This window comes from Poecilia mexicana, unplaced genomic scaffold (genome assembly GCF_051168715.1).
Source record: "Poecilia mexicana isolate PSO_F unplaced genomic scaffold, ASM5116871v1 scaffold_3, whole genome shotgun sequence".
NCBI lineage: Eukaryota > Metazoa > Chordata > Actinopteri > Cyprinodontiformes > Poeciliidae > Poecilia > Poecilia mexicana.
In genome coordinates, this window is record NW_028263372.1 from 34,876,876 (window position 1) to 34,903,200 (window position 26,325).

The 26,325-nt window shown below is 37.3% G+C and overlaps 2 protein-coding genes and 1 long non-coding RNA gene across 4 annotated transcripts in view; 1 reads left to right on the forward strand and 2 right to left on the reverse strand.

Annotated features, from left to right (window-relative positions):
- LOC148160296 (uncharacterized) lies at positions 1 to 14,729 on the reverse strand. Of its 2 annotated transcripts, none has more exons than XR_015762569.1 (4): positions 12,896 to 14,729; positions 12,367 to 12,585; positions 7,936 to 11,697; positions 1 to 1,633 (listed from the first exon to the last, which is right to left on the reverse strand). It is a non-coding gene; the product is annotated as an uncharacterized LOC148160296 (long non-coding RNA). The 2 variants fall into 2 exon arrangements; XR_015762570.1 differs by lacking the exon at positions 1 to 1,633 and adding an exon at positions 7,543 to 7,772.
- serinc4 (serine incorporator 4) lies at positions 1,466 to 22,970 on the forward strand. The gene is made up of 11 exons (XM_015012543.2): positions 1,466 to 1,585; positions 8,023 to 8,190; positions 9,098 to 9,276; positions 11,310 to 11,389; positions 11,619 to 11,712; positions 12,333 to 12,544; positions 12,835 to 12,930; positions 17,920 to 18,046; positions 18,139 to 18,251; positions 18,745 to 18,898; positions 20,188 to 22,970. Exons 1-11 carry the CDS (start codon positions 1,466 to 1,468, stop codon positions 20,393 to 20,395), a joined length of 1,551 nt encoding a protein of 516 aa, XP_014868029.1. The 3' UTR covers positions 20,396 to 22,970.
- adamtsl5 (ADAMTS like 5) overlaps positions 22,906 to 26,325 on the reverse strand; it is a 34,772-nt gene continuing 31,352 nt past the window's right edge. The window contains exon 13 of the mRNA XM_015012541.2: positions 22,906 to 26,242. Within this exon, the coding sequence (XP_014868027.2) occupies positions 25,902 to 26,242 (341 nt within the window). The 3' untranslated portion in view covers positions 22,906 to 25,901. The remainder of the gene's footprint in view (positions 26,243 to 26,325) is intronic.

Sequence of the window (26,325 nt, forward strand, 5' to 3'; positions counted from 1 at the left end):
TTAACTGATTAAATTACAGTTTTTATTGATTCAAGTACTTTTAAATTAGCAGGTTTCATAAATCCTCATCATATAAAAAATCATTTTCAAGACAGTTGGACAATAACTAGTTACATTCACTCAATTACATTTACTTTAGTAACTTTTTGGAGAAAATTTACTTATAGTATTACTTTACTACGGCGTACTCTTTACTTTTACTTGAGTAAAAATGTGTTGAAGTAGTTTTACTCTTACTTGAGTCCTTTACCCTCCTCTAACAGTGGTACAGCCAGTGTGTGAAAATGACAAAGACAAGATCTGAGAACAGAAATGCTTGTGAATGAACAGAACCAGGCGGTTCTGTTTCACCGTCGGATCAGAACTCAGAGGATGAAATGCAGTGAAACTCGCCGGACCGTCTCTGGGCGGCTCAGCCACAGAAACAGGCCGCAGCTTTTAAAATGTGGTTTGGGCCGATGAAGGTCATCCTGACGGAGAGGAGGGCTGAGCAGCACCAGGATTATCCCGCTGCTCGCCCCGCCGCACACTAACCCAAATCTAATCTGGCTCCCTCTCTTCCAGCTCATCATCATCATCATCATCATCGTTGCTCTGCAGACCACAGAGCGTTTATGAACACATTCACCTCCAAACTCAGCTCAAGATAAAAGATGTAAATCTAAAAGACTGCAAAGATTTACTCAGCTTTAACAGAATCAAAGTTTGAAAACAGTAGAAAAGTTTTCTCTGTTATGCTGCAACAAAAACAAGCAGAAGAAATGTTTCATTTCTGAAATCTGCACTGACCTGAACTCTGCAAACAGTCTATCTTTTACTTTTTCACAGTATTTTAAAGCTCTTTGAACAGCCTGGCTGCTGAAATGTGCTTTACAAATAAAGTTGAGTGATTGACTGAAAACAAGCTTTATGTGACCAACAAATAATTACACATTTTCCCATAAGTGAAATAATCTGCCTGTGGAACTAGAACTTTTCCATCAATTTAAGGAATTATTAACTGAAAACAAGCTCCCAAACACTTGGTCAGATTGGCTGGAGGCCTGTGGAGGGTTAAAGCATCCAGCGCTTCGTGTGGAGAGGAAGATGTTCTGCTGGGGGAAGGGACAGAACGGACAGATGGGACGAACACATGGTCCATGTCAAACTCCCCTCCCTGCTTTAATCTGACCGGTCCGGGGGGGGCGAGGGATGAGGGAGGGAGGCCGCGGGTTTCGCCTCCGCTTCTCCCTCTCCTCTCTCCTGGCAGCAGCCGACACAGCCGCAGAGCGAACAGAGCAGGACATGGGCAACAAAGCAAGCGGTTCTGCTGCCAGGCGGTGCGGCCGGGGCTCGGGCTGAGGCTCTGGGCTCCAGCCGGACCGGATCCGCCGCTAATCCTCTGACCGGCCTGCCGGAGGGCTCCGGCCTCCTGGAGGATGTGAGGCGCTCTCTCTGGGGAAAAAGCTGCCGGTGCTGGAAGTTCATGGCCAAATGTAGAGCTTCGGTGGGCGACGACAAACACATGAGAGGGACGATGTCGGCCACGCAGGGGATGAGCCGCACCAGCGTCTACAGCTACTTCCTCAACATGGTGGCCTATCAGGTGAGAGCTGAGGAGCCGCAGACCCGCAGGAGAAACTTCACAGCTGAGCTGAAACCACAGAGAAAGGAGAGTTTAAATCTGTTGTCTCTGTTCTTACTTGGATTTTGCTGAGAAGAAGCCTGGCTGACATGACCGGCTCTCAAAGAAGCTCCTGAAGACAAAAGATGTAAAAGATTTCACTGCAAAGGGACAAAATGTTACCATTTATGGTCCACTTTCTACCGTGAACCCTGAAACAAGACAAAACTTTAAAAGGAGTAAAAAAAATTCAGATATTTTCAGATGACTCAGAAATTTCATAGACAAATCTTGGACATTTCTGAGCTCCGAAAGTCAAACATTTGTGAGAAAGTTTTTTAGAAATTTTGAGATTATTCTCAGAAATTGTCTCAAATTTTTTTTTTTAAATTTTCGTCTTTTCAAACTCAGAAAATTTACAAAAGTTGAAAATTTTCCACTTTACGAGCTCAGAAAGTTTCAAAGTTTTTTCTGTAAAATATGTGAAATGAATCTCAACATTTGAGTTTTTCCTGGATTTTTTTTACTTTTAAGCTCAGAAATGTCCAAGCTTTTTCTAGAAACTGTGAAATGAATCTCAAAACTTCTGAGTTTTTTGGCATCAAACTCCTTTTTCTTCTATTTACGATAACACTGTAATAATAATAATAATACAGTAACACTAATACGCCGCCTTACAAAACTTACTTACAAGTAACGTTTCTGCAAGATATCAGATCAAAAGTCAAAAATCCCTTAATATTTATAACAAAACGTTCGACTTCCACTGGCAGATTATCATTCTGTTTCTTTACTGTATTAAGCTCCTCTGTTTTGCTTAGACATTACTTGTAAGTGAACTAAGATGTTTGCACTAGAAACTCGACAGAAATACTTGGTAATATTTTGTGTTTTGCAGTGTTGCTGTAGATAAAAAACAGCAAAGAAAAGGAAGAAAATTCCCTTTTTATTCTGATCATTATGAGTTTATGTTAATATTGCTGACTGAATCCGATCATGATGCGTTCTGTTGGAGATGCTTTTATAAGTGATTTGTAATCTGAAGTATTTTCTGAAAACAACAAGCTGCTCTGGTCAACAACTAAAAGTACAAAATGTTCCTCATGTTCTGCATGAGTTAAAACTACAACAAACACATTTTAGGTCTGCAGGAGTTTGAAAAGTCTAAGTTCCCTGTTTGTTGTTCCTTCTCTGTCAAACTTTACACACGTTTAAAGCTTTTCTTCAGCAGTGGAGCGTTACGCAGTGAGTTTAGGATGTTTGAGTTTTTCTGGAGTTCTCAGTGAGTTCTTGGCTCTTGGATGATTTATCTTTTTATTTTTGGCTCTTCTTTTGTGAAATCTTGTGAGCAGCGTTTTCCTGTGTCCAGATTATGTTGAAATTACGCCTTACTGCTTCCAGATTATGACCCCGATTATTAGTCCTCAGGACTTTAGAAAGTTGATCAGTCAGAAGGATTTGAGCCAGATGGACTGCTCTCTAAAACGTGACAGTTTTTAGCTACTGTCTTGACTTCTGACACTTTTTTTCTTCATGTGTTCATCATTTATAGTAATGAGGAAAAGTATTTGCATCCTTACACATTTCTTGTTTTATCATGTTTAAGTTACAGTTTTTATTCAAATGCCAATTTAATCGACTACAACAAAATCTACCCAAACTGATCTACTATAATTAATTAAACTAAAGCTAATTAATTTTAATTAGTAATTTGCTGCTGCCACACATAAGCATTTCTTAAGCAGAATCTGTTTGAAATACTGGATTCTGATAAAAGAGCTCTAAAAGCAACGCATCTGAAAGCAACACTAGGTCAATTATTCCTTAATATTGATGAAAAAGTACAAGTGGAAGTAGCACTTTTTCAAAATATTTCCCTTGTTTTATGTAAAATAATCTCACAGTGGAACTAAAGCTCCTCTGTTTTGCTGAAAAGCTACTGTAAGTTAGTTTTGTTTTACTTTAACATCGCCGCACCAGATGCTGTTGGATGTCCAGAAATCAAAACCAAAACCAGAATCTGCTTTGACTGGATGGAGCCTGAAACACAAACAGCTAAAAATAAACTCAAAGTTCCTCTTTATTAGACAAAAACTGCAACCAGAAGAGTTTTAGTTTTAAATAATATATCTTAAAAAAAATCACACACGGACTCATACTGATTCTTATTTTTTGGAAAATAATGGATCAGTTCTCTGGATTTACTGATTTACTGCAAATCATCCCCAAACCATGACACGTCCACTTCTCTGCTTCACAGCTGGCATGAGGTTTTCTGTCTAAATAATTCAATTTTACACTTATCTGCACAAATAATATTACTACTCAAGTTCAGGTTTTTGTCTCTCCTCTTTATAGCAAAACATAATCTGACCTTCTTCCATGCAAACCTGGAATAAAAGTCAAACCTGTGCAGTTTCCTTCTGCTTGAACAGCTTTCAGACTCCTTTCAGCATCTGGCAGCCTGTTTTCAGGGTGAACTTGTTGAGAAACAAGGTTGGCCCTTATTTTAAATTACTCCCACTGTAAACAAAACGCAAAGTTTCTGCTCTTTCATTTCCAACCATTTGAAGTGAGAAAAAATGTCAGTTTCCTGAACTTTTCAGTATTATTTTAATTTCTATGTCAAAATAGGATTTATTTAATGTGTACACTCTGTGAAAGCAGCAGCTGAACAACGTTTTTGTGCAATAATGTAGTTAAACCTCCCCGACTTTTTATAAAATCTATTAAAAACTGAGGCGTTTCATCCCAATTTATGCATCTTGTAGCATCGGAGCATCACTCCAAAAATAAAGGATCAGTTTAGATTTAAAAGAATATCTTAAGCTATAAAAGTTTGAAATGGATGAAAATTGTTTTTTTTTTTCAAGAATTGCTACAAAAAACAAAATCAAAGAACAACCTTTGCAGAGTTACGTCAAAATATTTCAGATACGCTGCAAAGAAAAGTAATGAGAACAACTGACATTTACTGGTTATTCAGACATGAAGTATTTTTGAATTGAATCTTGAACCGTAAATTCAGAAGGATATTTGAGAAATTTAAAGGAAAACGTAGTTCTGGTGAAAAATCCCCTCCAGAAAACCAGAGTGAACATGACTGGCTGAAACATGTAAAATTTCAACTTTAATTTCACACAAAAATATTCTGCAAAATCAGAAGAAACTTGAGAGAGAAAAAAACAGACAAAAGGTTCATCAGAAGACGAGTCGGAAACTTTAACTGCAACTAATCCAGGTTAAAATGTTCACAAATAGCATCAGCTGGCTAACAATGTCAACATTTCTCTTTCTGTGGAATAATTTAATCTGAGTTGAAATGAACATAATCTGTGAAACGTGTTAAAAAGTATTTCCTCTTTACAAACAATGATGTTTTCGCAGAATGGGGCTAATAATTCTCTCCTCAGCTGTGATTATTGTGCATCACTGCCAGTATAATTTGGCTATTTTTAAGTCTGAGCGATCGTTCTGTGTTTATGGAAGATAATCTCTCGCTGCAGCAGCTTCCCTCAGCGATCTGTAATCCTGTATTATGAACCTCAAACTGGGCCACAGGACAGACACCTGTCCGTCACACGGGTCCAGAGAGGCGACCAAGTTTCAGCAGCTGAACAGTTTCACCAGGATTTCTGTCAGCTCGAGATCTTGCACAGGAAAATAATTAAATCCAGCATATTTAACATTAAGTTCCTCTTTGCTCCAAAGTCTTCTAAGTTTTAAATTCAGAAAGTGAAGAGTAACATTAGCATCTCAGTCTGAGGAAAAAGGCCCACTAGCTAACCCAGGGGTGTCCAAACTTTTTGTCACATGGGCCAAATTTCTCAAGTCAGAACAACCTGCAGGCCCAAAACTAGTTAGCTTGCTAGCTAAATATTTTGTTCAGAGGTAGCTTTTTAGCCTATAGTTAGCAAGCTAAACAGTTAGCTTGCTAACTGTCATTTGATGCAAAGCAAGATCTTTAATGCTTTGAATCGGCGTTAAACTCATTTGAGTTGAATGATTGAGGTTCTGAAATATTAGCAGTAATTTGGGTTATTTAATAAGGCATTCATATTTTTAGGCATCCAGTGACTCATTCTTACTAAATGTCTGACTATTTTATTTTAATTATTATATTTAGTTTATTGTTGAGCAGGTAAAACTTTTTAAGAAATTATATGTTTTTGTGTTTGCAGCTTGCTAACTAAATTTGGTTCAAATTAAGTACTTAGTTAGCAAACTAACTGACTAGAGTGGAAATATCTTTGAAAAGTGAAGCTTATAACAGGTTAAAAGAAAGGAATTCAATTTGTGCATTTTTGGGGAAAAGGGAAAAGTTTCAGCTGTAAAACAGGATTTTTTAAAACTTTTGGGATAGAATTTCATATATTTAAAGATGTTTAATAAATTCACCAAAGCAGATTTTACTTAGTGACTTTGAGGAAAAGTCACTAAGTAGATGTGTTCCTGTTTACTTTAAAACCAAAGAGAATGCAAAAACAAATTAATGCTTTTTATTGGATCAAATATTTTCATTATAACACTTTAATTTGTTTATAATAAATTTTTCCTAATTACAAACAAAAAGTCTCTAACTGTATCAACTACCTGTGCTGGCGGCCAAACTTGGGCCACACAAAATCAATCGAGGGGCCGCATATGGCCCACAGACCACACTTTGGTCACCTCTGAATTAAGCAAAACTAAGGTGTGCATCTTGTGAAATGCAGGTAAGATTAAAATAAACTCTAAAGAAAGTTTAAAACAAAGAAAAAGTTTCAAAAATTAAGTAACATTTTGATAGTTCCTAATTTTTTTTAAAGAATTTTTTTTTATTATCTAGAAAACATCTGTGAAAGTTTCACCTATTTTATTGAGCAAAATGTCTCTTCAAAGTGCCTGAATTTGAAAAGCATAAATGATTAAGGTCCACTCCAGTCCTCATATTGATGGGTAATCTCTGCATTGTTCTTCAGATTATGATTTGCACTTGATGAGTAATAATTCATCAGAACGCACCGTTCCACAGTGCAGCCATAAAATCGCACATCCCTCCATTAGTACGTAGATCAACTGTTCTTTAATAGGAGCAGAAAAAGCAGCTCCAGTTGATGGCTGGGAGGATTTATCCTGTCCTGCTCGTCATGTTGTGGCCCGAATAAACCAGGCTGACCTCCAGACTCCAGAGTTTACTCTGGCAGCAGACAGATGTGCACGGCTCCTAAGATTTAGTTCAGGATCAGCAGAGACGGGCTCGCGTCCAGCCGTCCGTCAGAATCCGAATGTTTCTGGTTTCATTAGATTAATCTGTCACCAACGTTGCTGCTGCCAAGTCTGGTAATGTAGGTTATTTGATGCTAAACAACCCGACTGCAGACTGGTTGATGCTTTGAATCTGTGTTTAACTCATTTGAGTTGAATGAAAGAGTTTCACACATTCACTGTTATTTCAGAATCAGGTTCTGAAATAACAGCAATGATTTGGGTTATTTATATTCAAAATATCCAGAAAGGTTGCTAACTAAATACTAAGTACAAAGCTAAACTTAGTTTGGCTGCAAACTAAAATATTTAGCTTTTAACAGCTTGTTTGCTTGCTAACTAAATATTTTGTTTAAAGCTAGCTATTTAGCCTAGCTAAACTGTTAGCTTGCTAACTAAAGACCTAGTTTGAAACCAAATAGTGAGCTTGCTAACTAAATATTTGGTTTCAAGTACAGAAAGCTAAATATTTAGCTTCAAACTAGGTATTTAGTTAGCAAGCTAACTATTTAGCTACAAGCTAAATAGTTAACTTTAGAAGCTAAATAGCACTTTGAATTACCTTGTTACTGTAATGTGGTGGACAAATACACTTGATTGATTGATTGATTGATTGATTGATTGATTGATTGATTGATTGATTGATTGATTGATTGATTGATTGATTGATTGATTGATTGATTGGGCTTAAAAAAACACCCAGCTGTTTTTTGACAATAAGTTGATGTTTTTGGTGTTTGGAAAATGAGCCATTTCAAAAAGCTTCCTATTGTTACATCGCATTCAATGTGGACTGTGCCATTACCTAGCAACCTGAGGGCCGGCCCCGTTGCCTAGCAACACAAGCGGAACTCCAGCACCTTTGGGCAGCTTTTGTTGTTGACTTCCGGCATTCTTGTTGGTTGTGCAGGAGGCTCCGCTTCTGCTTTTCAAAGATGTATGGTTGTATAATTATGCATCTGTCCGCAGCCATTTTCACGTACAAGTGTAAACGTTGATCAGAGCAGACTAAAATCTCACTATTGAATTATTTTGTGCAAACAATGAAATGAAAACGTCTTGTGTCAGCCATCAACCATTCTAACCTGTTGAAGGATCATAGCAGGTCATCTTTAAACACAAAGTGTTGTTCTTTTCTTCATTTGCTTCAGTTTTTGATTAATTCTCCTCAGATTTGTTGCTGCTGTGGACCGGCTCCTTGCTCGCTCTGCTGTGCCTTCTGCCCTCCTGTCAAATCGTCCACCAGCACGCGGGTCATGTACACCCTCTTCCACATCATGAGCTGCGCCGTTTCCTGCCTCATGTTGTCCCGCACCGTCTCTGAGCTCGTCAGGGAAAATGTGAGTTTAATATGGCATAAGGAGCAAACACATACTTTCAATTCAAAGGTTTCATTCATATGTGAGCATGTAGCAAAATAAAAACACAAAGATTTTAAGCAAAACTATGTAAGCTAATTACATATTTACTGTTTCCACAGAACCAGATGCTGTAAAATCAAATGATTTGATTAGATAATCACACAAACCAAGGCTAGCTGCTTAAAAAATGCAGGTTAGCTGAACTGGAGCTGTACTGCTAAATACAGACAGTTACCTTCAATCTGTGAGGGGTTGCCAGCCTTTGAAAAACCATTATTCATTCATTTATACTAAACATTCAGTTAGCTTGTTAACTGTATAGCTAGCTTGAAGCTCAATCATTAGATTGAAAGCTGCAAACTAAATATTTAGCTTGAAAATAGCTAGCTTGCTAGCTGAATATTTGTTCAACACTAACTATTTAGCTAGAAGATAACTTGCAAATTAAATGCCTTTTCTTGGTAACTAAATATTTAGTATGTTCTTGGCCACTAATCCTTGTCAAGAACACAAAATGTTAACAAGTATTATTGTCTAGTTTCCAGTACAAATATCTTAATACACTTGAAATAAGACAAACTAACTTGCAATTAACATTTTTAGCCAGAAGTAAGAGCTGCTCAATAAGTCAATAATTCCTTAATATTGACTAAAAAGTTCTAGTTTCACTTGTAACTTGGTAGAAATGTCTTGTTGTGAATTAAATAATCTGCCAGTGAAACTAGAACTTTTTCATCAATTTTAAGAAATTATTAGCTTAAAACAAGCTTTGTATCTTTCTTAAAAGTTATTTGACAGTTAATTAAATGGAAATCATTCCAAATCTGTGCGTCTGATTCAGGGAACGAGAAGTTGGGGTCTGATGAAGCTGCGTTTTGTGCTTCAGGTGCCTTTCTTCAACGTGGTGTGCGACCAGGCGCACGGCGGAGGCCACTGTGAGATGCTGGTGGGATACTCAGCAGTCTACAGAGTCTGCTTCGGCACTTCCTGTTTCTACCTAATGATGGCGATCTTCCTCATCGACGTCAAGTCCAGTCAGGACTTCAGGGCGCTCATACACAACGGGTCGGTCCCGTCATTTGGTTTTGTTCATCAAAAGAGTTGTGAAGTAACTAGCTACATTTACATCAGTTACTTTTGGAAAACAACTATTTTATGAGTATTTTTACTACTGATGCACACCTGCATTTTTTTGTTAACAGTTTCATAAGTTTCACACTGAAAGAAATTGATTTGGTTTGGAATTATGGAATTCTCACTTTAATCTGAATTCTGAGATTAAAGTCAGAATTGTCTTTTTTTTCAGTTGTCCTAATCCTCTACCGTACAAATAGGTTTGGATTTAAGTCATTACTTTTACTTTGTCTGAACAACAATAAGTCCTAATCTTGTCTTTAAATACTTCCCTTCATGCTTTAAGGAGAACGTATTCCCTGCAGCTCACCTGACCAGACCTGCACGTCTATTTAAAGCTCTTTGTTGCTGCACTTTCCATTGCAGAGCACTCGATTAGTGCTGTGACGCAGCACGGATTAGGATTTGACAGCCTGGATTGTTGCTGCTCTTTGGAATAAGAGTCTTAGTGGAGCCTCAGTGAAAAGGCTGCAGGGTCTTTGGCAGGTCGCAGTGGTCTGTAAGAACATGCCCAGAACCCTGGAGCTGCACAAATCAAACTTCATCCACTGCTTTCAAATGTTGGGTAGAAATGTACAAAGTAAAAAGAAAGTACACCCACTTTCAGTGGCTGTTTTACCTGGAGAAAATCTGGCCCAACACTGCAAAAACACAAAATCTTACCAAGTATTTTTATCTAGCTTCAAGTACAAATGTCTTAGTACACTTGAAATAAGACGCAAATTAGGTATAAGTAACTATTATGCAAGATAAAGGAGTTTTTCTAAGTCAGTAATTCTTTAATATTGATAAAAAAAGTTCCAGTTCACTTATAATGACATTTGTCCATGTTAAGGTTAGTAATCATAAATACAGATTTACATTAATCAATCACTTCAATTTTTTATTTTTATTTTTTGCAATTCCACGATTGTGGAAATTCGTGCAGAATCAACAGATCCTCACACTTTGTTGCTAATGTGTAATAGTGAGTTTATTGCAAAATTTCTGCAAATATTTTATAAATTATTGGGGTTAAGTGATGCTAACTTCTGCAATGGCATATCATAGCCAATGCAGATGGGAACAAAAAGGAGGAGTAAATTTCTGCCAAAAAATCTCAGAAATTTTCAAGAAAAAACAAGGAAATTTCTGAGTTTGAAAAGTCGACAACTTTTCAGACTCGATGCTTTGTCGAATTTTGAAACTCAGAACATTTCCAAAAGTAAAAAATGTCCGACATTTGAAGCACGGGCATTTCCAAATACTTTTTTGTTTTTGCTGAAAAATGTAAAGATTAGTCTTTAAATTTTAAATTTCTGAGTTTTTGTTCTATCTACATTTGCACCAATACGCTGTCTTAAACTCCCACCTGCAGATGGCGGTATTTCTTACTTCTACACGTTATAGATCCCTTTGTCAAAATGTGGCAGAACTTTTTGAAATATTTTTAAAGTAGCACCAGAAAATCAGTGAATTTGACTGAAAAAAAATCACAAAAAGGAAATGATTTGACAATCAATCAATCAATCAATCAATCAATCAATCAATCAATCAAGTATATTTGCATGGCACATTTCAGCAGCAAGGTGGTTCAAACACAGAAGTTATGAAGAAAATACCAATTGTTACCTGTTGGAAAATATGTTCAATATTATTTGACCTAAATAAGTTATTGAATACTGAAGTTACTTATCAAATGCAAACACAGCTATTTCTTAATATTTTAGCAGTTGATGGATTTTATTGATACATTCTGGTTCAACCGACTCTTTGAGAAGATTAATAATTTTTATATGACCCAAAATGAAAAGGTTTATGACTCTAAACTAATAATTAATTTATTTAAAAAATAATTTAGTGAGTTTCTACCGCTCTGTCTGGTTCTCTATTTATTTAAATGCTTGAATAAAATTTCTTGTAATTTTTCTGCTAAAATATGCTCTGTACAGTTTTTGAAGTTTTTTGATTTTCTTTTTTGTTAGGTTTTGGTTTTTAAAGTTCATCACCTTGCTTGGGATGTGCACTGCTGCCTTCTTCATCCCGACAGAATCCTTCCTGCACGGTGAGCAAACCTGTTATGATCCAGATGCACTTCCTTTAAAACGCCGCTGGAGGGCAGCAGCGGTCTGCGCTCAGAATCCCTGAGGAGAATTAATCATAGGATCATAAATCTTTCCAGCGTGTTTTTCCTTCTGTTGGGAACCATAAATGTGGTTGATATCAGAGCTGAATTATGTTATCGCTTCCATAAATTATCTGAGCGCTTGTTTTCCTCTGATTTCCACTCCCAGCTTGGCATTATGTTGGTGTGGTGGGAGGGTTTGCCTTCATCCTCATCCAGCTCATCCTCATCACGGCGTTTGCTCACACCTGGAACAAAAACTGGTGAGTCAGAACGAGATGAGCTGCAGCAGAAATTTTAATTCTGGGAAATAGAAACTGAGAGATGCAGAAATAAAAAAATCCTTTGAATTTCAAGCAGCCAGATTTTTCTTTCTTTTAATCCAGCAGATGTGCAAAATTGTAAATGAACTGAACTTATATAGCACTTTTCCAATCATTTTGACCATTCAAAGCACATTACATTAGATTGACTTTCACCCATTCGCACACACACTCTTATATACCAATACACAGGTCAGTAGGCCTGTTAGGTGCCTTGCACAGGGGCACATTGACATGAGGAAGGAGGAATCGAACCTACAACCTTCTGATCACAAAATGACTACTCTACCTACCCACAGAGCCACAGCTGTAGTATAGGGAAAAATATGAGCAAATTTCCACAAAAAAATCAGAAATTTGGAGATTAATCAAATTTTCTACAAAAAAATTTGGAAATTGCCAAAATTTTGACTTTCAAAACTCAGAAAATTTCCAAGTGTTTTCTAGAAAATTCCTTAGATTAATCACTAAATGCCTGACGATTTTAGGTCGGGGCTTTTTGACAAAAAGTTAGGTCTCCGCTAATTTAAATTTAATTCCTCCATTATTGTGTCCGTCAGGTTGACGGGAGCAGCAGAAAACAAGCGCTGGTACCTGGCGGTGATGTGCGCCACGCTCTTCTTCTACACCATCGCCACCATGGCCTTCACCTTCATGTACAAGTACTACACACACCCCATCGCCTGCCACTTCAACAAGGTCCTGCTGTGGGTCAACCTGGGGCTCTGCGGCCTCATGTCCTTCATCGCCGTCACGCCGTGCGTCAAGCAGAGTGAGTCTGACGGAGGACAGGAACCGTCCACACCTTCACACCTGCAACCCAGCAGACGCCATGTTTTTACATAGTTCCTTCACTGTTTGGCATTAAATCAGTTACTGATTTAGGTCAGATGCACTGCGAAAACACAAAACCTTACCAAGTATTTTTCTACTTTAATGTAAATATCTTAGTGCACTTGAAATAAGACAAAACTAGCTGATATAAGCAAGATTAGGTTTTTATTTATCAAAATGAGTGCATCTCTGGTGATTTAAAGGTTTTTTAATGTTGTTTCTAAGCAGAACAGCCTCGCTCTGGGCTGCTTCAGGCCTCCATCATCAGCTGCTACGTCATGTACCTCACCTTCTCCGCTCTGTCCAGCCGTCCGCCAGAGAAAGGTAAGGAAGCTGCCGACGCTTAGCTTCCACGTTCAAGGCTTCTTCTCTTTAAGAAAACTAATGCAGAAACACGTGGAAGAGGGTCTGTATCGTTCCTGAGCCAATTTCTATCAATCATGACTCTAATGAGAAGAGAATTTATTATAAACTATAATAAATTATAGTTTATTAAAATAATTATTTTCTGGCTGCTGCCTCTGCAGATCTGCTCAGCATTGCATCTTCTTTTAGATGATTGTTAGCATCTTAGCTCCTCAGGCGAAACAAAACCTTCCCAGCATCTGGATTCACTCTCCGTTTCTGTCTTGTTGTCAGTTTACTATCTCTAAAGGGTCAGAGGTCAGGGTTAACTTTTAGGTGTTTCTTTATGGCCTTTTGGGTAAAATATTTAACCTGTGGGCCAGCATTTGACCCAACAAAGACAAAAAACCCTGGAACTAAACACGTATTTTATTGTTTTAAGGTGTTTGCTTTACTTGAAACTATTTCTTTTTTGAAAAACATATTATTTTATTCACATATTACTTTTTGATAGACTACAACTGATTAGTTTTCAATTTTGAGAAATAAAATCTCACTGACAGGTTAAAGTCTACCACCTGCTGAGAGAAATGGGTATTACTGCATAATAGCTAAAAAAAAATAAATAAATAAATCAGTTCTACGCTTTTCTCAACCTTTCTACAGAATTCAGGTGCTGGAACAGAGAAAGCTGTAGAAAAAAGATGATTTTGTGTCTGCTGAAGCATTTTTGGGTTGATTTTGCCAAATGTTTTAGCTCTTTATTCTCCTAAAAGTCGACTCATTTTCAATCATCTGTTCTAATGCCATCAGGTTTTCATCTTAAAGGGGGACTATTGTGTAAAATTCATATTTTTGTTCTCCCATTTGGGTTTCTACTGCTCTAAAAACAGTCAAAGAGCTAAAAAAAACACCCAGACAGTTTTGTTAATAAATTAATATTTCTTGGTGTCTGGAAAACGAGCCGTTTCTAAAAACCTTCAGAATGTAACGTCACAACTCAGCTGGCACTAGCCCGTTACCTAGCAACTTCAGCAGAGTTCCGCCCATTACCTAGCAACCCCAGCAGATTTCCGCCCGTTACCTAGCAACCCCAGCAGATTTCCGCCCGTTACCTAGCAACCCCAGCAGAGTTGGTCAGCTGGTTTTACTGCCATTTGCTGTACAATGCCTGCTGGAAAAGACAAGTGTTTTGTTGTTGACTAGAAACCACTTGCTGCATTTTTGTTAGTTGTGCAGGAGGCTCCACTTCTGTTTTTCAAAGACATATGGTTGTTCAGTAGCTCATCTGTTTGCAGCCATTTTCACCATTTCATAGAAAAAATGTAATGAACGTGTTTTGTATCGGCCATAGATTTATCTTAACCTGTTCAAGGAAGCATAATGAGTCACTTTTAAACAGTCATTTCAACACAAACAGGCCCACAGCATCACACTTTCTCTACCAAGCTTTACATGGTAGCTTTACTTGGTACAAGCTTTACTTTTAATGGGAGGATTTTCCACATTGTTGCATGTCAAACAATTTTACTTTTAATTCCTAATTTCCTTCTCAATCGTTTCTTGGGATCTAATATTTTACTTCAGCATTTAAAATGTGAAAACATACGGAGCTAACACATGAAGACTCCGGTTACCGCCTTTGTTTTCCCTTTCTTCTCTGCTAACGACTCACCTGCTGGCCTCAGGAGAGACAAAGAGCTCTTTAATGATGACGATGTAAGTGCAGCCGCCGGTTACAGGCCCCCCGCCCATCTTATCAGGACTTTCATTGCATGCAAACACACAGACACCAGCGCAGATAACCGGGCTGAGATGTGCTGCGACATGCAGACTTTCTGCAAGCGGAGCAGACGGAAAGATGTTTGTTTCACATTCCTCTGACAAACCACTGACAGTGTAATAGCAGAGGAAAACATCCAGCAGTGTCATTACACGCGTTCTTACACAGCGTGTCACGATGAGGAGGAGAGTGATAAACAGCGTCCGGATAGAAGGAGAAAAATGCTTAATAAACGTGTTTTAAAGCTGCTGAATTTGCTGCTTGTTATATTTGTTCATCAGATTTTGTGTCACCTACATAACAAGATAAGAAAAAACTTAAATATGACCAAACTGTGCATAAAAATCAGCAGTAATATTGTACTTACAATGCAAAAACTCACAATCTTACCAAGCATTTTTGGTCTATTTTCAAGTGCAAATATTTGAGTTTATTTTTATGTAACGATTACTTAATATTGATTAAAGAGTATTAGTTCTACTGGCAGATTACTTCACTTATAACATTGGAAAAATGTTTTTTTTTTTTTGTTTGTTTCTTTGTAAGACATTTTTCTCTTGTTACAAGTGAAGTAATCTGCAGGTGGAACTAGAACTGGGTTGCTAGGTGACGGACTTGGCTGGTGTTGCTAGGTAACGGCTCCAGTGGAACTAGAACTTTTTCATCAATATTAAGGAATTATTAACTTAAAACAAACTCCTCTCTCTTGATGAAAAATCACTTTCAAGGTGTTTTTGTTTTATTGTAATACAATATTTCCACTAAAACCTGCACTAATCACAAGAAAAAAATCAAATATTAAAGTCATTATTTTTTAGAGATTCAGATCCGTAAATTGAAAGAGAAAGTGCTTTAGTTTTATCATGTCAGTCAACTACTAAATAATTTTACTCATTCACTGCAAAAACATAACATTTTACCAAATATGTCCAGTTTCTAGTTCAAACATCTTAGACTCATTTTAGCTGAAATTGGGGTCAGTTTTAACCATTTCACCTCCACTCCAACACACTCAGCCATGTTGGAAATCAGTGACTGTATGTACAGTAGGTGTGCGTGTGTGTGTGTGTGTGTGTGTGTGTGTGTGTGTGTGTGTGTGTGTGTGTGTGTGTGTCAGCAGTGCAGAGCGTTGTAGCAACATGTTGGGAAAATATGTACGCTCCAGGCCTTTTAAAAAAACATTTTTCTAACGCCGCTCACAAAGCCACCAACACAAACCAGAAAACACTAAATCTTACCACGTAGTTTTGGTCTGGTTTCTGATTTACAAATATCTTATAAATGTTGTGCCAAATATCTTCTAAGAACACCAGAGCACTAAAATCAAAGTAAAAAGATTTTTCTTTCACTGGGTGAAATTTGGCCCAACACTGCAAAAACATAAAATCTTACCAAGTTTTTTGGTCCAGTTTCTAGTTCAAATACCTTATTGCACTTGAAATAAGATAAAACTAACTTACAAGTAACTTTTCAGCAGGACATGGGAGTTTGTTTTAGATTTTTAAAAATCCTTAATATTGCTGAAAAACTTCAGATTCCACTGGCAAATTATTTCACTTATAGCAAAACAAATTTTCTCTTGTTACAAGTAAAATAATGTGCCAATGGAACTAGAACTTTTTAATCAATATTAAATCAATTATTTACTTAAAACAAGCTCATAGCTGTTGCTGAAAATTTACTTGTAATTTAGTTTTGTGTTATTTCCATTCTACTAAGATATTTGCACTGTAATTAGACCAAAAATGCTTGGTAAGATTTTGTGTTTTTACAGTGTACACACATTATTGCACTTTCCAGGTGAGTTCTTAGGTCAGTTTTTCACCTCTATATGTTTTTATTTTCTAAAAGCTGATTCTTCCTCTGTACTTTGCTGATACTTTCAGGGCTTTGCGTTTAATTGGGAACGATTCATCCTGGTCTTCTAATAAACGTTATGTGGTCCATTTCTCAGAGAAATCATTAGAGTGAAACGATATAAGCAATTATTGATGCTCAAATGAAAATCAGGCAAAGATTGAATTTCGAGCAAACATTTGCTGTTAGCTACGTTTCCCGTTTCCCTGGGGAATCTGTGAAACGACCCTCTGGAAACTCAATGGGATCTCTGGATTTTAGTATCGGAGTATTTGTGAGTTTGGTTTGTGCCTGACCATGTGTGTGTGTGTGTGTGTGTGTGTGTGTGTGTGTGTGTGTGTGTGTGTGTGTGTGTGTGTGTGTGTGTGTGTGTGTGTGTGTGTGTGTGTGTGGGTGTGTGCGTGTGTGTGTGTGTGTATGTGTGTGTATAAGCATCTTTACGAGTGTCAGAGGGCGTGTGTGACGGGGAAGCTACAGCTGAGGCCCCTTTTACAAGAAAGAAAGGAATTTCACTCGTATTAAATGGAGAACGAATCGATAAAGCCACCCTGTGCTGCAGCTTGTCTGCTCTTCAATTAAGTTACGATAAAAAACACATTTGCTCCCATCTTACAGCCTTTTTCCCCCTAAACCAGGGTGAAATTATGAAGTTGAAGGCACTTCAGAACCACAAAGTATATGATGTTTTCCAGCTACATTGTGTGATTTTATGGCACAACACAGTAATTATTTTACCTTCAGCTGTTATAAAAATGCTACATATATCAGGCATGACTTTAAAGAAATGTAACGCCGTCTCTTTAAGAAACTCCTACTCTTCCTTCAGGAAGGCACCACAACATAAATACGGCCCCTTTAAAACTATTTTTTCTGCCTTTTTAAATTTTATTTGCTCTATAATAAACTAAGCGTAAAATTGTATTTAAATCAACAACATAGTCGGATGTTTTATTGAAAACATATATGCATGTATATAAATATGTAAATCATTGTCGATGTAAAACATAAAAAGGTTTTGTACACCAACAGTTTCAAGCATTTTGGGGTTGATTGTTTTTTATTTGGCTTGTAGATTTGAGTAAAAGTGGGTCGACATTTTTGGTTCTAGTTTCTCCAAAGCTTAAACGAAAGCAAAAACATTGTTGATTATTGGGAATCTATTTTTTTATCTAATTTTTTAATGTCGTTTTGCATACCAGCTTAGCTACGTCTTATTCCATTCTGGAATCAAGGTGGGGTCACACAGAATCTTTCAGAGGGCCGTAAATGGCCCCCGGGCCGCACTTTGGACATCCATGCTCTTAACCCTGCTGTGTTGTGTGTGTCAGTGGTGTACCAGGGCATGAACATGACCGTCTGTTACCCCAGTGTGGGGCAAGATGGCGTGAAGAACGAGGGCAACGCTGTGGCCATCATCGGCGCCGCCATCATGTACTGCTGCGTTCTGTTTGCCTGGTGAGTCCAAACTTTACACCGCAGAGAACATCTGAGTTTTTAGACAAATACTCACGCTGTCACATCATTTTCATTTATTTCATTTTTTGCAGTAATGAAGCTTCGTATCTGGCCGAGGTGTTCGGTCCGTTCTGGATGATCAAAGTTTATCGTTACGAGTTCCAGAAAGCGACGTGTTGCTTCTGCTGCCCAGAGGAAGAAGCAGGTCCGATTTACTGTCGTCCTCAGTGAAACTAAAACACTGAGGCAGTTTTAGTTTGATAAAAACTAACTCTCAGGTGCCGTTTGTAAAGTTACACAGTCAAAAACTAACAGCAAAAATTTAGGTCATATGAGAAAAAAACTCACTCATTTATAAATATCACAGTCTAAATATTTAGCTTGTTGACTGAATATTTAGTTCTTAAACTAAATATTTAACTTAGTAATAAAACATATGCCAAATACTTACCTTTCCAACTAAATATTTAGCTTACTAGGTAAATGTTTCACCTTCTAACTAAATATTTAATTTGGTTAATTTGGTTTAATTTGGTTAACAGGCTAAATAACAAATATTTAGCCTGTTAATAACATATTTGTTTGTAATCTATTGCACCATTAGGTCACATTAAAAACATATTCAGTTGTTAGATTTAATGCAGTTTAAATATTTTATTGCAGAAGTTTTAAAATTTTGATATTTTCGTTTTTTCCAGTTGAAGATGAGTTTGTGGTTGATGATGACAACAAAGGCTGTCAGAAGGTCATTCATAATGAGACGCAGCGGGTGGCGTACAGCTACTTCTTCTTCCATTTCGTCTTCTTCTTGGCGTCGCTGTATGTCATGATGACCCTCACTAACTGGTTCAGGTAAGACAGGAACCGTTTTGTTTTAATGGGGACAAATTTTGCATGTTTTCTTATTTCCATTTGTGTATCAACTGCTTCTAAAAACAGGCCAAGCACCAAGAAAAACATTTCTTTACAATAAGTTAATGTTTTTGGGGGTCTAGAAAATGAGCCGTTTCAAAAACCTCCCAAATGTAACGTCGAAAATCAGCTGCCCTGTAACCTGGTAACCCCAGCTGAGCTCCAGCACGTTTGGTCAGCTGGTGTATCTGCTGTATGCGCTGTACAATGGCTGCTGGAAAAGACAGGTGTTTTGTTGTTAACTCACCATCCAGAAACCACTTGATTGTGCAGGAGGCTCAACTTATGTTTTTCACAGATGTACGGTTGTTATATAACTGTATATCAGTTTGCAGAAGTTTTCTCATGTAGGCGTAAGTGCTGAGTTAGGGGTGCGGCCAGCGGCAGCTCATTTGGATTTAAATTGACAGGACGCTGTAAAAATACGACATTTTAGGACCACTGTAAATAGAAGAAACAAATAAGAGTAAATTTCCTCCAAAAAAAATTTTTGAGATCCAGCTCAGACATTTTCTTTACAAAACTCAGAACTTGTCTGAACTCATAAAGTGTAACATTTTTTAATTTGAAAATTTCCAAAAGTTGAAAATGTGGGACCTTCCAACCTCATAAATTTCCAAGATTTTTGTAGAAAATTTATCAGATTCTTCTCAAAATTTGAAGGGTTTTTTTCTCGCAAATTTTTGACTTTTCAAACTCAGAAATTTCTGATGTTAATCTAAAAATATATTTAAAAAAATTAGCAAATTTTCAACTCATTGAGCTCAGAACTTTCAATGTCATTTCTAGAAAATTTCTGAGCTTGAACTCAAACATTTTTTCTAGCAAAATTTAAACTTTCAGAGCTCAGACATTTTCCTGTTTTCTGCGATTCATCTAAAAATTTTATATTTTTTTCTTTCAAATTTTCCACTTTAAGAGCTCAGGAATTTCCATGTTTTTTTGTACCAAATTTCAATGATAAATCTCAGAATTTCTGAGTTTTTTGGAAGAAATTTCATTTTCAATTTACATTGGCCTTAATACACTGTTATACTAAAACTGCTCATCCTGAAAGGAGCTCAAAATAATCTCATTATCTCAGAATGATTTTGTGCAAAATAAGGCATGAACATGTTTTACATCGCCCATCTTCACCTGTTCAGATGGCCGATATAAAAGTGTAACAGGTGGCCTTTAACCTCATTGTGTCATGACTTCCTGTTCTGAATGTTGGCGTCCTCTTGCAGCTACGAGTCGGCGGTGCTGGAGACCACCTTCACCCACGGCTGCTGGTCCACCTTCTGGGTGAAGATGTCGTCCTGTTGGGCCTGCGTCATCCTCTACCTGTGGCTGCTGCTGGGCCCGCTGTGCAGCTGCCAGAACGAGTCCAGGCCGCGCCGCTCCCGCATCAAACGCCGCTCCGCGTCCTGCCGCCACGTCAGTGTCAGCGTGTGACACCGTCAGCGCCGCCCCAACGCAGCCGAACGTGAGCGGAGCGAAGCGGGTCGGCCGCGGCGCTCTGGAGGCCGCTGGCGTCACAGACTCACAGAGTGAGAGTGAGAGCCGAGCGCCGTGCCAGACGGCTGCACTCAACCACAGTCAGGGACGTGATTGTGACTTTAAACTCTCAGAACGAATTGCCAAAGGGAGCCGGAGGAGAGGAACGTACACTGAAAAAACACAAAATCTTACCAAGTATTTTTCTTTACTTTCTCGTAAAAACATCTTAGAGCTCAAAACAAAACTAACTTACAGGAAACAGGAGCTTATTTAGAGTCAGTAACTAAATTTAATATTGATGAAAGACTATTAGTTATCTAAGAACAGGGGGAAAAGTCTAGTTATGTATGAAATAATCTGCCAGTAGAACTAGTTCTTTTTCATCAGTATTAAGGAATTATTAACTTTAAGCAAATTTCTATATCGTGCTGAAAAGTTACTTGTAAGTTAGTTTAATTGTACTAAGATATTTGCAGTAGAAAGTAGATAAAAATACTTGGTAAGATTTTGTTTTTTTGCAGTGTATTTCTCGGGATCTGAAATAATGTGCACGTTTTAGATCTTTACTGTTGAAATGTGATAGTATTTTTTATGATCATTTCTTTCCAACATTTAGACAGCCAGTGTCTCGATGTTTGCTGTAACATGACAGCAGAAGAACAAACCCGACACTTAGATTATTTTATTCAGCCTTTTTGTCCTCTGATCATCTGATCATGTAGAAATCTTGTGAAAACTCGTCCCACCTCAGGCCACACACTTCACAGTCCTCGGAAATGTATTTTTATTCCCTCACATTAAGACATCTGTTAATACATCATCAGTAAATACAACAACAGGTTTCTGTTTGTATCCACTTTGCATTCCAGCAAACCGTTTCTGAACAATTTGGGAATGTGTGCGCTTCTTTTTACTGTTGCATGATTGTTGCAATCCCAGTTTTTGTCACTAGATGTCACTGTATCAAACATGATGAGCATTTAAATGAGAAGGTTTTTAAAAATGTGAGAATTGGAACCTGTGCAGGATATCGTGAGATAAGCAGCTTCATTTGGAAATCCGTCACTTGGGTGGACGAATGCGCTTCATTCTGAAATGAACGATGGTGTCTGAACGCTAACATAGGGATGGGCAGCACGGCTTAAAAATAAAATCTCAAATTATTTTTATACCAGATCCAATTTTCAATTTTAATAGATTTTTGTTTTTTCATATTCTTTTCTGAAAAAGAAATTTCACAGGACAAAAAACATTTTCAAAAAGTGGATTTTGTGTCAATCATCTCTTCTTTGAGCTGTTTGATGGAGTATTTGGGCCGACGATAATATTTGATTAATTACTACAATACAGTTACAATATTAGGAGAATAAAGATGCAATTTTACTGGAAAATATCTTAAAATTATTTGAAAAAAGTGACTTTAAGAAGAAAAAACGTTTTGTTTTTGTTTGTGTGAGAGTTCTGATAAAATAATCTCCTAATATTACAACTTTTTTTCTCAAAATATTAAGATTTTATTCTAATATCATTTCGACTTTATTGTCATTAGACTTTATTCTTGTATTACTACAACTGTATTCCTGTAATTGAAATGAAAAAAGAAAACATCTTAGCCTGACTGTAGAGCTGACCTGAGTCCAAACCCTGGACGTGCTGAAAAATTAAATTTTCAAAAATTCAATTAATTGATCAAATAAATTTATCGCCCAGCCCTTAAACTGAAACTCTTTGTTTTTCCAGAACTGTTAAAGATCCAGACTCACTTATTTTTATGCTTTTATTTGCATTTTTCATGATCAGTCGCAGGTTATGTGTCGCCCATAACCTGCGATTTTTCCCCTCATACGATAAAGTCCCATCAGGAATTTCAGCTTTTGAATACAAACTGAATACAAATTTATTCATGCAGCTCCTGGTCAAAAACATAAACTTTTCTAACATCTTTGACTTTAAGCCAAAGAAATCTCATATTTTTAAATTAAACCTTAAAATGTCCAACATCACTGTCTGCATTTAGTAAAAGCTTCAGAGTTTTACCCGATCGACAGAGAGGCAGCTAAACGGAAACATACAATGAAGGAAACGGTAAAATAAAAGTCATGTTTGCGTTAATATTGCTTTATAGTGTATATTTCAGTTTTATTCATTATACAGATGGGAAAAATTCTTGTTTACATATATTTTTACAACTGTAAATGAAAAACTTTATGAACAGAATGAACTGAAAAACAGTTTTTTAAGAAATAAAAATGAGCTGCAGAGGTAGATTTCACTTTGTTGTTATTTTGCCTCCTGAATTTGTCTTATTAAAAAAGCAGAAGCAGCTTCTTCATAGAAACGTTCACACAGACGTTACAGTCAACTGGTTTCATTTCTCCGTTCCTGGAAGGAAACTGAGCCGAGTGTCTGCAATGACTTTTTTTTGTTTTTTTACTGCTGATGAGCAGGAATCAGGCTCACATGGGTTGATTTTAGTCTTTTATTTGTTGTAGATGCAAAGCATTTTTGTAAATAAAATGTTTTCTTATGATTGTTGTCTCAAATTTACAACAGAAGAACATTAACATATGTTGGATTTTCTGAAAAAGTATTTACATTGGCACTCAATACTTATTTTTATTTTAGTAACATATTAATGCAGAGAAATAAACACTTTTAGCACTATTTTAAGACGCTACAGAGCTATAAAACAAGGCACGTTACACCCCTTTAGTATTATTCTGATTAAAACTGTGCAGCTAATCAGTGCCACGCAATAAAAATACTGTATAATTAAATATATCTCTCATGTAAAACATCAAATAGCTCAACTTATTCAATGCAACACAGAAAATATCACTGCATAAAATAGTACCACAAATAAGCAAAATACAGTATGAACGCCGTTACATAACATAGAAATAATGTGTCCAGATTCATACAGAAAGACACTGTGAACCAGAAAAACAAACTTATATTTCATTTGTGTTAAATCTCTTCAATAACAGAAATGTTCCAGAATGAGCCGCAGCAACAGGCCCCGCCCACATTTCACTAAACGGTTGTTTCCTGTTTCACCGCTGAAGCTGCGCCTTTGTTCAACATGCAAAAAAATGAAGCAATGATGGAAACTCTGAAGGCCACAATGAGAAAAGTTTTAACTGCAGCTTCCTCTGGTTAGACTGTAAAGATCAGAATAAATGGATTCAGTCTTTTAGACAGTCGTTCTCACAAAGAGGAAAGTTTGAGATGAAATCTGTTGGAAATCCAGTTGAGAATGAATGAAATTTTGGTAAGAGATGCGATGATTTAATCTGTTTGCTTTCATAAAGAACCTCACTAAGGTGCGATGAAAGTTATTTTCTTGAGAAACTTCCAGGTCATTTTCCTGATTCTTAAGGAGAAAACTCAGTTATGTTGAGAGGTTAACAGTCAATATCTGACATCATCATGAACGATGGATGTTTACAAGATTTATTCTGTCAATAATTCCTTAAAATTGATTAACTGGTAGATTATTTCACTTAAAATGTGGGAAATATATGTTGTTACAAGAGAAATAAAGATGTTTAGTTTCTCCATTTATGTAGCTGCAGATTCCAGTCTGTGGATTTTTTTGTGTTTTGCATCTTCTTGGATCCTTGGTTTTTTCCCAGCAGCTGTTTGAATTGAACTTTTCCATCAGTTTTATGCTGCAAACAAAATAAAAATCAAGTACACTCAATTGTGATCGTTAAACTGAGGTTAAAACGTCTCACCTCGTCAAATTAAAAGACATTTTATAACTGCTGGCACCAGCCATGACAAGGCGCAGCTGGGCCTGTGTGGGATTATAAACAACCTGCAATAAAATCTAATTTCTGCACAAGTTCATCTTTTTAAAGTAACTGCAGCTCAATTCTTTATAATCATTCCACAAATATATGATTAGAAGCCCAAAGGGGACGAGCGGAAGTCGTCTGTGTCTCGTTTAGCCTCTTTAAAAGTGAGATCAGTTTGCAAACTAACATCCATCAGAGTGGAACAAAGTGCATTTCTGCCATCTTAAAGTATCTCCAGCCTCACGAATATCGACAGAAACCTTTTCCATAAACCTTAAGTCTGCTGTTTGGTTTGAATTAGACCAAAAATGCTGAATTTTAAAAGCTGTATAAAAACTCCAGACTTATCCTTATTTTCTGCTGCAACAAATATTTGCTGCAAAAAAGTGAGAAAAAAAAACAAAAAACATCTGTAATGTGTCAAAGGAAGGAAACTCAGTAAAATGAATTGCAGCTGAATCTAAAAGTGGATAACGAGACAAATACTGTACAGAACGGAAACTAAGAGGTTGCTGTGGAAAAACAGTAATGAGAAAAAGGTTGTTTTCAGTCCAACTGTCCTTCTCTTGGTTTTTGTTTAAGGTGGGCGTCGCATCGCTCCCACCTAAAGTGCTTTAATTAGTCTCTTAAATAACCACGGCGTTTGTTCTCTGCATTCAGAATGTGTCAGATTTCCAGGGCCGGTCCAAGACTTTTCAGGGCCCTAAGCAGATTTTTCTTTGGGGAGGGGCCAAACCTACATGACAACACCAGGTGATTCTTCACTCCCATGATGCTAACATTAGCATAATTTGTAATCAGCTTACATCATACCAGTGTTACTATGGCTGCTGATTTTAACCTTACAGGAGCAGCAAACTAAAAAATCAAATGGACTTTGAAATGCATTGTGGTACACTGCAAAAACTAAATCCTAGCAAGTAATTTTTTGTCTAGTTTCTGTGCAAATATCTTAGTACACTTGTTAATAAACAAAACTAACTTTTCAGCAAGTGAATAATTTCTTAATATTGATGAAAATGTTTCAGTTCCACTGGCAGATTATTTTACTTTTTTCCCATTTTACAAATGAAATAATCAGTCAATGGAACAAGTAGTTTTTCATCAACATTAATGCATTATTAACTTAAAAGAAGTTCCTATATGTTTCAGAAAAGTTAGTTTTATTTTATTTCAAGTGTTCTAAGATATTTGCACTATAAACAAAAAATACAAAATACTTGGTAAGATTTTTTGTTTTTGCAGTGTATTGAAGTGTGTCTTATATTTTAACTATTTAAAAGTAACTTCAGCTGACAAACACTAAATTACAGTAAACAAGTTGACAAGTTTGATTTTATATTTCCCCAACAGAGGCAGTAGAAAACCAGACGATATTAACCAAAACATTTGTTTTTCCACATGTAATAAAATTTAGTTTGTCTTATTTTTAAACATATATATTTTTAATAACATTAGCTTGGTGCTCTTGGTGGTGTGGAGGCCCCAATCAGCCCTCAACTCGCATTGCTTTGGACCGGCCCTGCAGATTTCAGAGTAAAACCTGAAAAGTTCCCGTTTCCTCCTCCAGTAAAGCCGAGCGGCTCCTCAGCTCTTCTGTTTTAAAGTTCACACATGAAACCAACAATATGATGCGTCAGCCTGCGCCTGGCGCTCTCAGACTACACCGCCTCGTCTATTTCTGCAGGACTTTTCATCCCTCTGTTGCTGCACAGCCTCTGGAGCGGCCGCAGCAGCTCGTCCTCTCTGGGCCGGTACGGAACCACGTAGCTATCCTCCTCCAGCAGGATGCGGTTCAGCGTGCGCTCGTAGTTGATGTGCCGCCGCACCATCAGGATGTACTGCTTCCCCGGCTGCAAGTCAGGGCAGTCGCACAGGTTCGGGACCCACAGGAACTCGCGGTGCTCCAGCCGGAAGCGGTTCCGGTACGTGTGGATGATCTGGACGTCGTAGCGCGTCTCCTCGCCTCGGTACAGCTTCCCCAGAACTCTGCCGCGAAACACTGCCACAGAAATAAACAAGAAATGGCGACTTCTGTTGGATAGTTCCCTTTACACAGAGTGGGGCTGTGTGGAGTAGCTGCCT

What these genes read in the sequence shown, in the direction of transcription:
- serinc4 (XM_015012543.2), top strand. Translation starts at nt 1,466, where the DNA reads ATGGCCAAATGTAGAGCTTCGGTGGGCGACGACAAACACATGAGAGGG. An exon ending in CACGCCGTGCGTCAAGCAGA is followed by an intron (nt 12,545 to 12,834) that starts GTGAGTCTGACG and finishes GTTTCTAAGCAG; the next exon opens with AACAGCCTCGCTCTGGGCTG. An exon ending in CTGCCCAGAGGAAGAAGCAG is followed by an intron (nt 18,252 to 18,744) that starts GTCCGATTTACT and finishes CGTTTTTTCCAG; the next exon opens with TTGAAGATGAGTTTGTGGTT.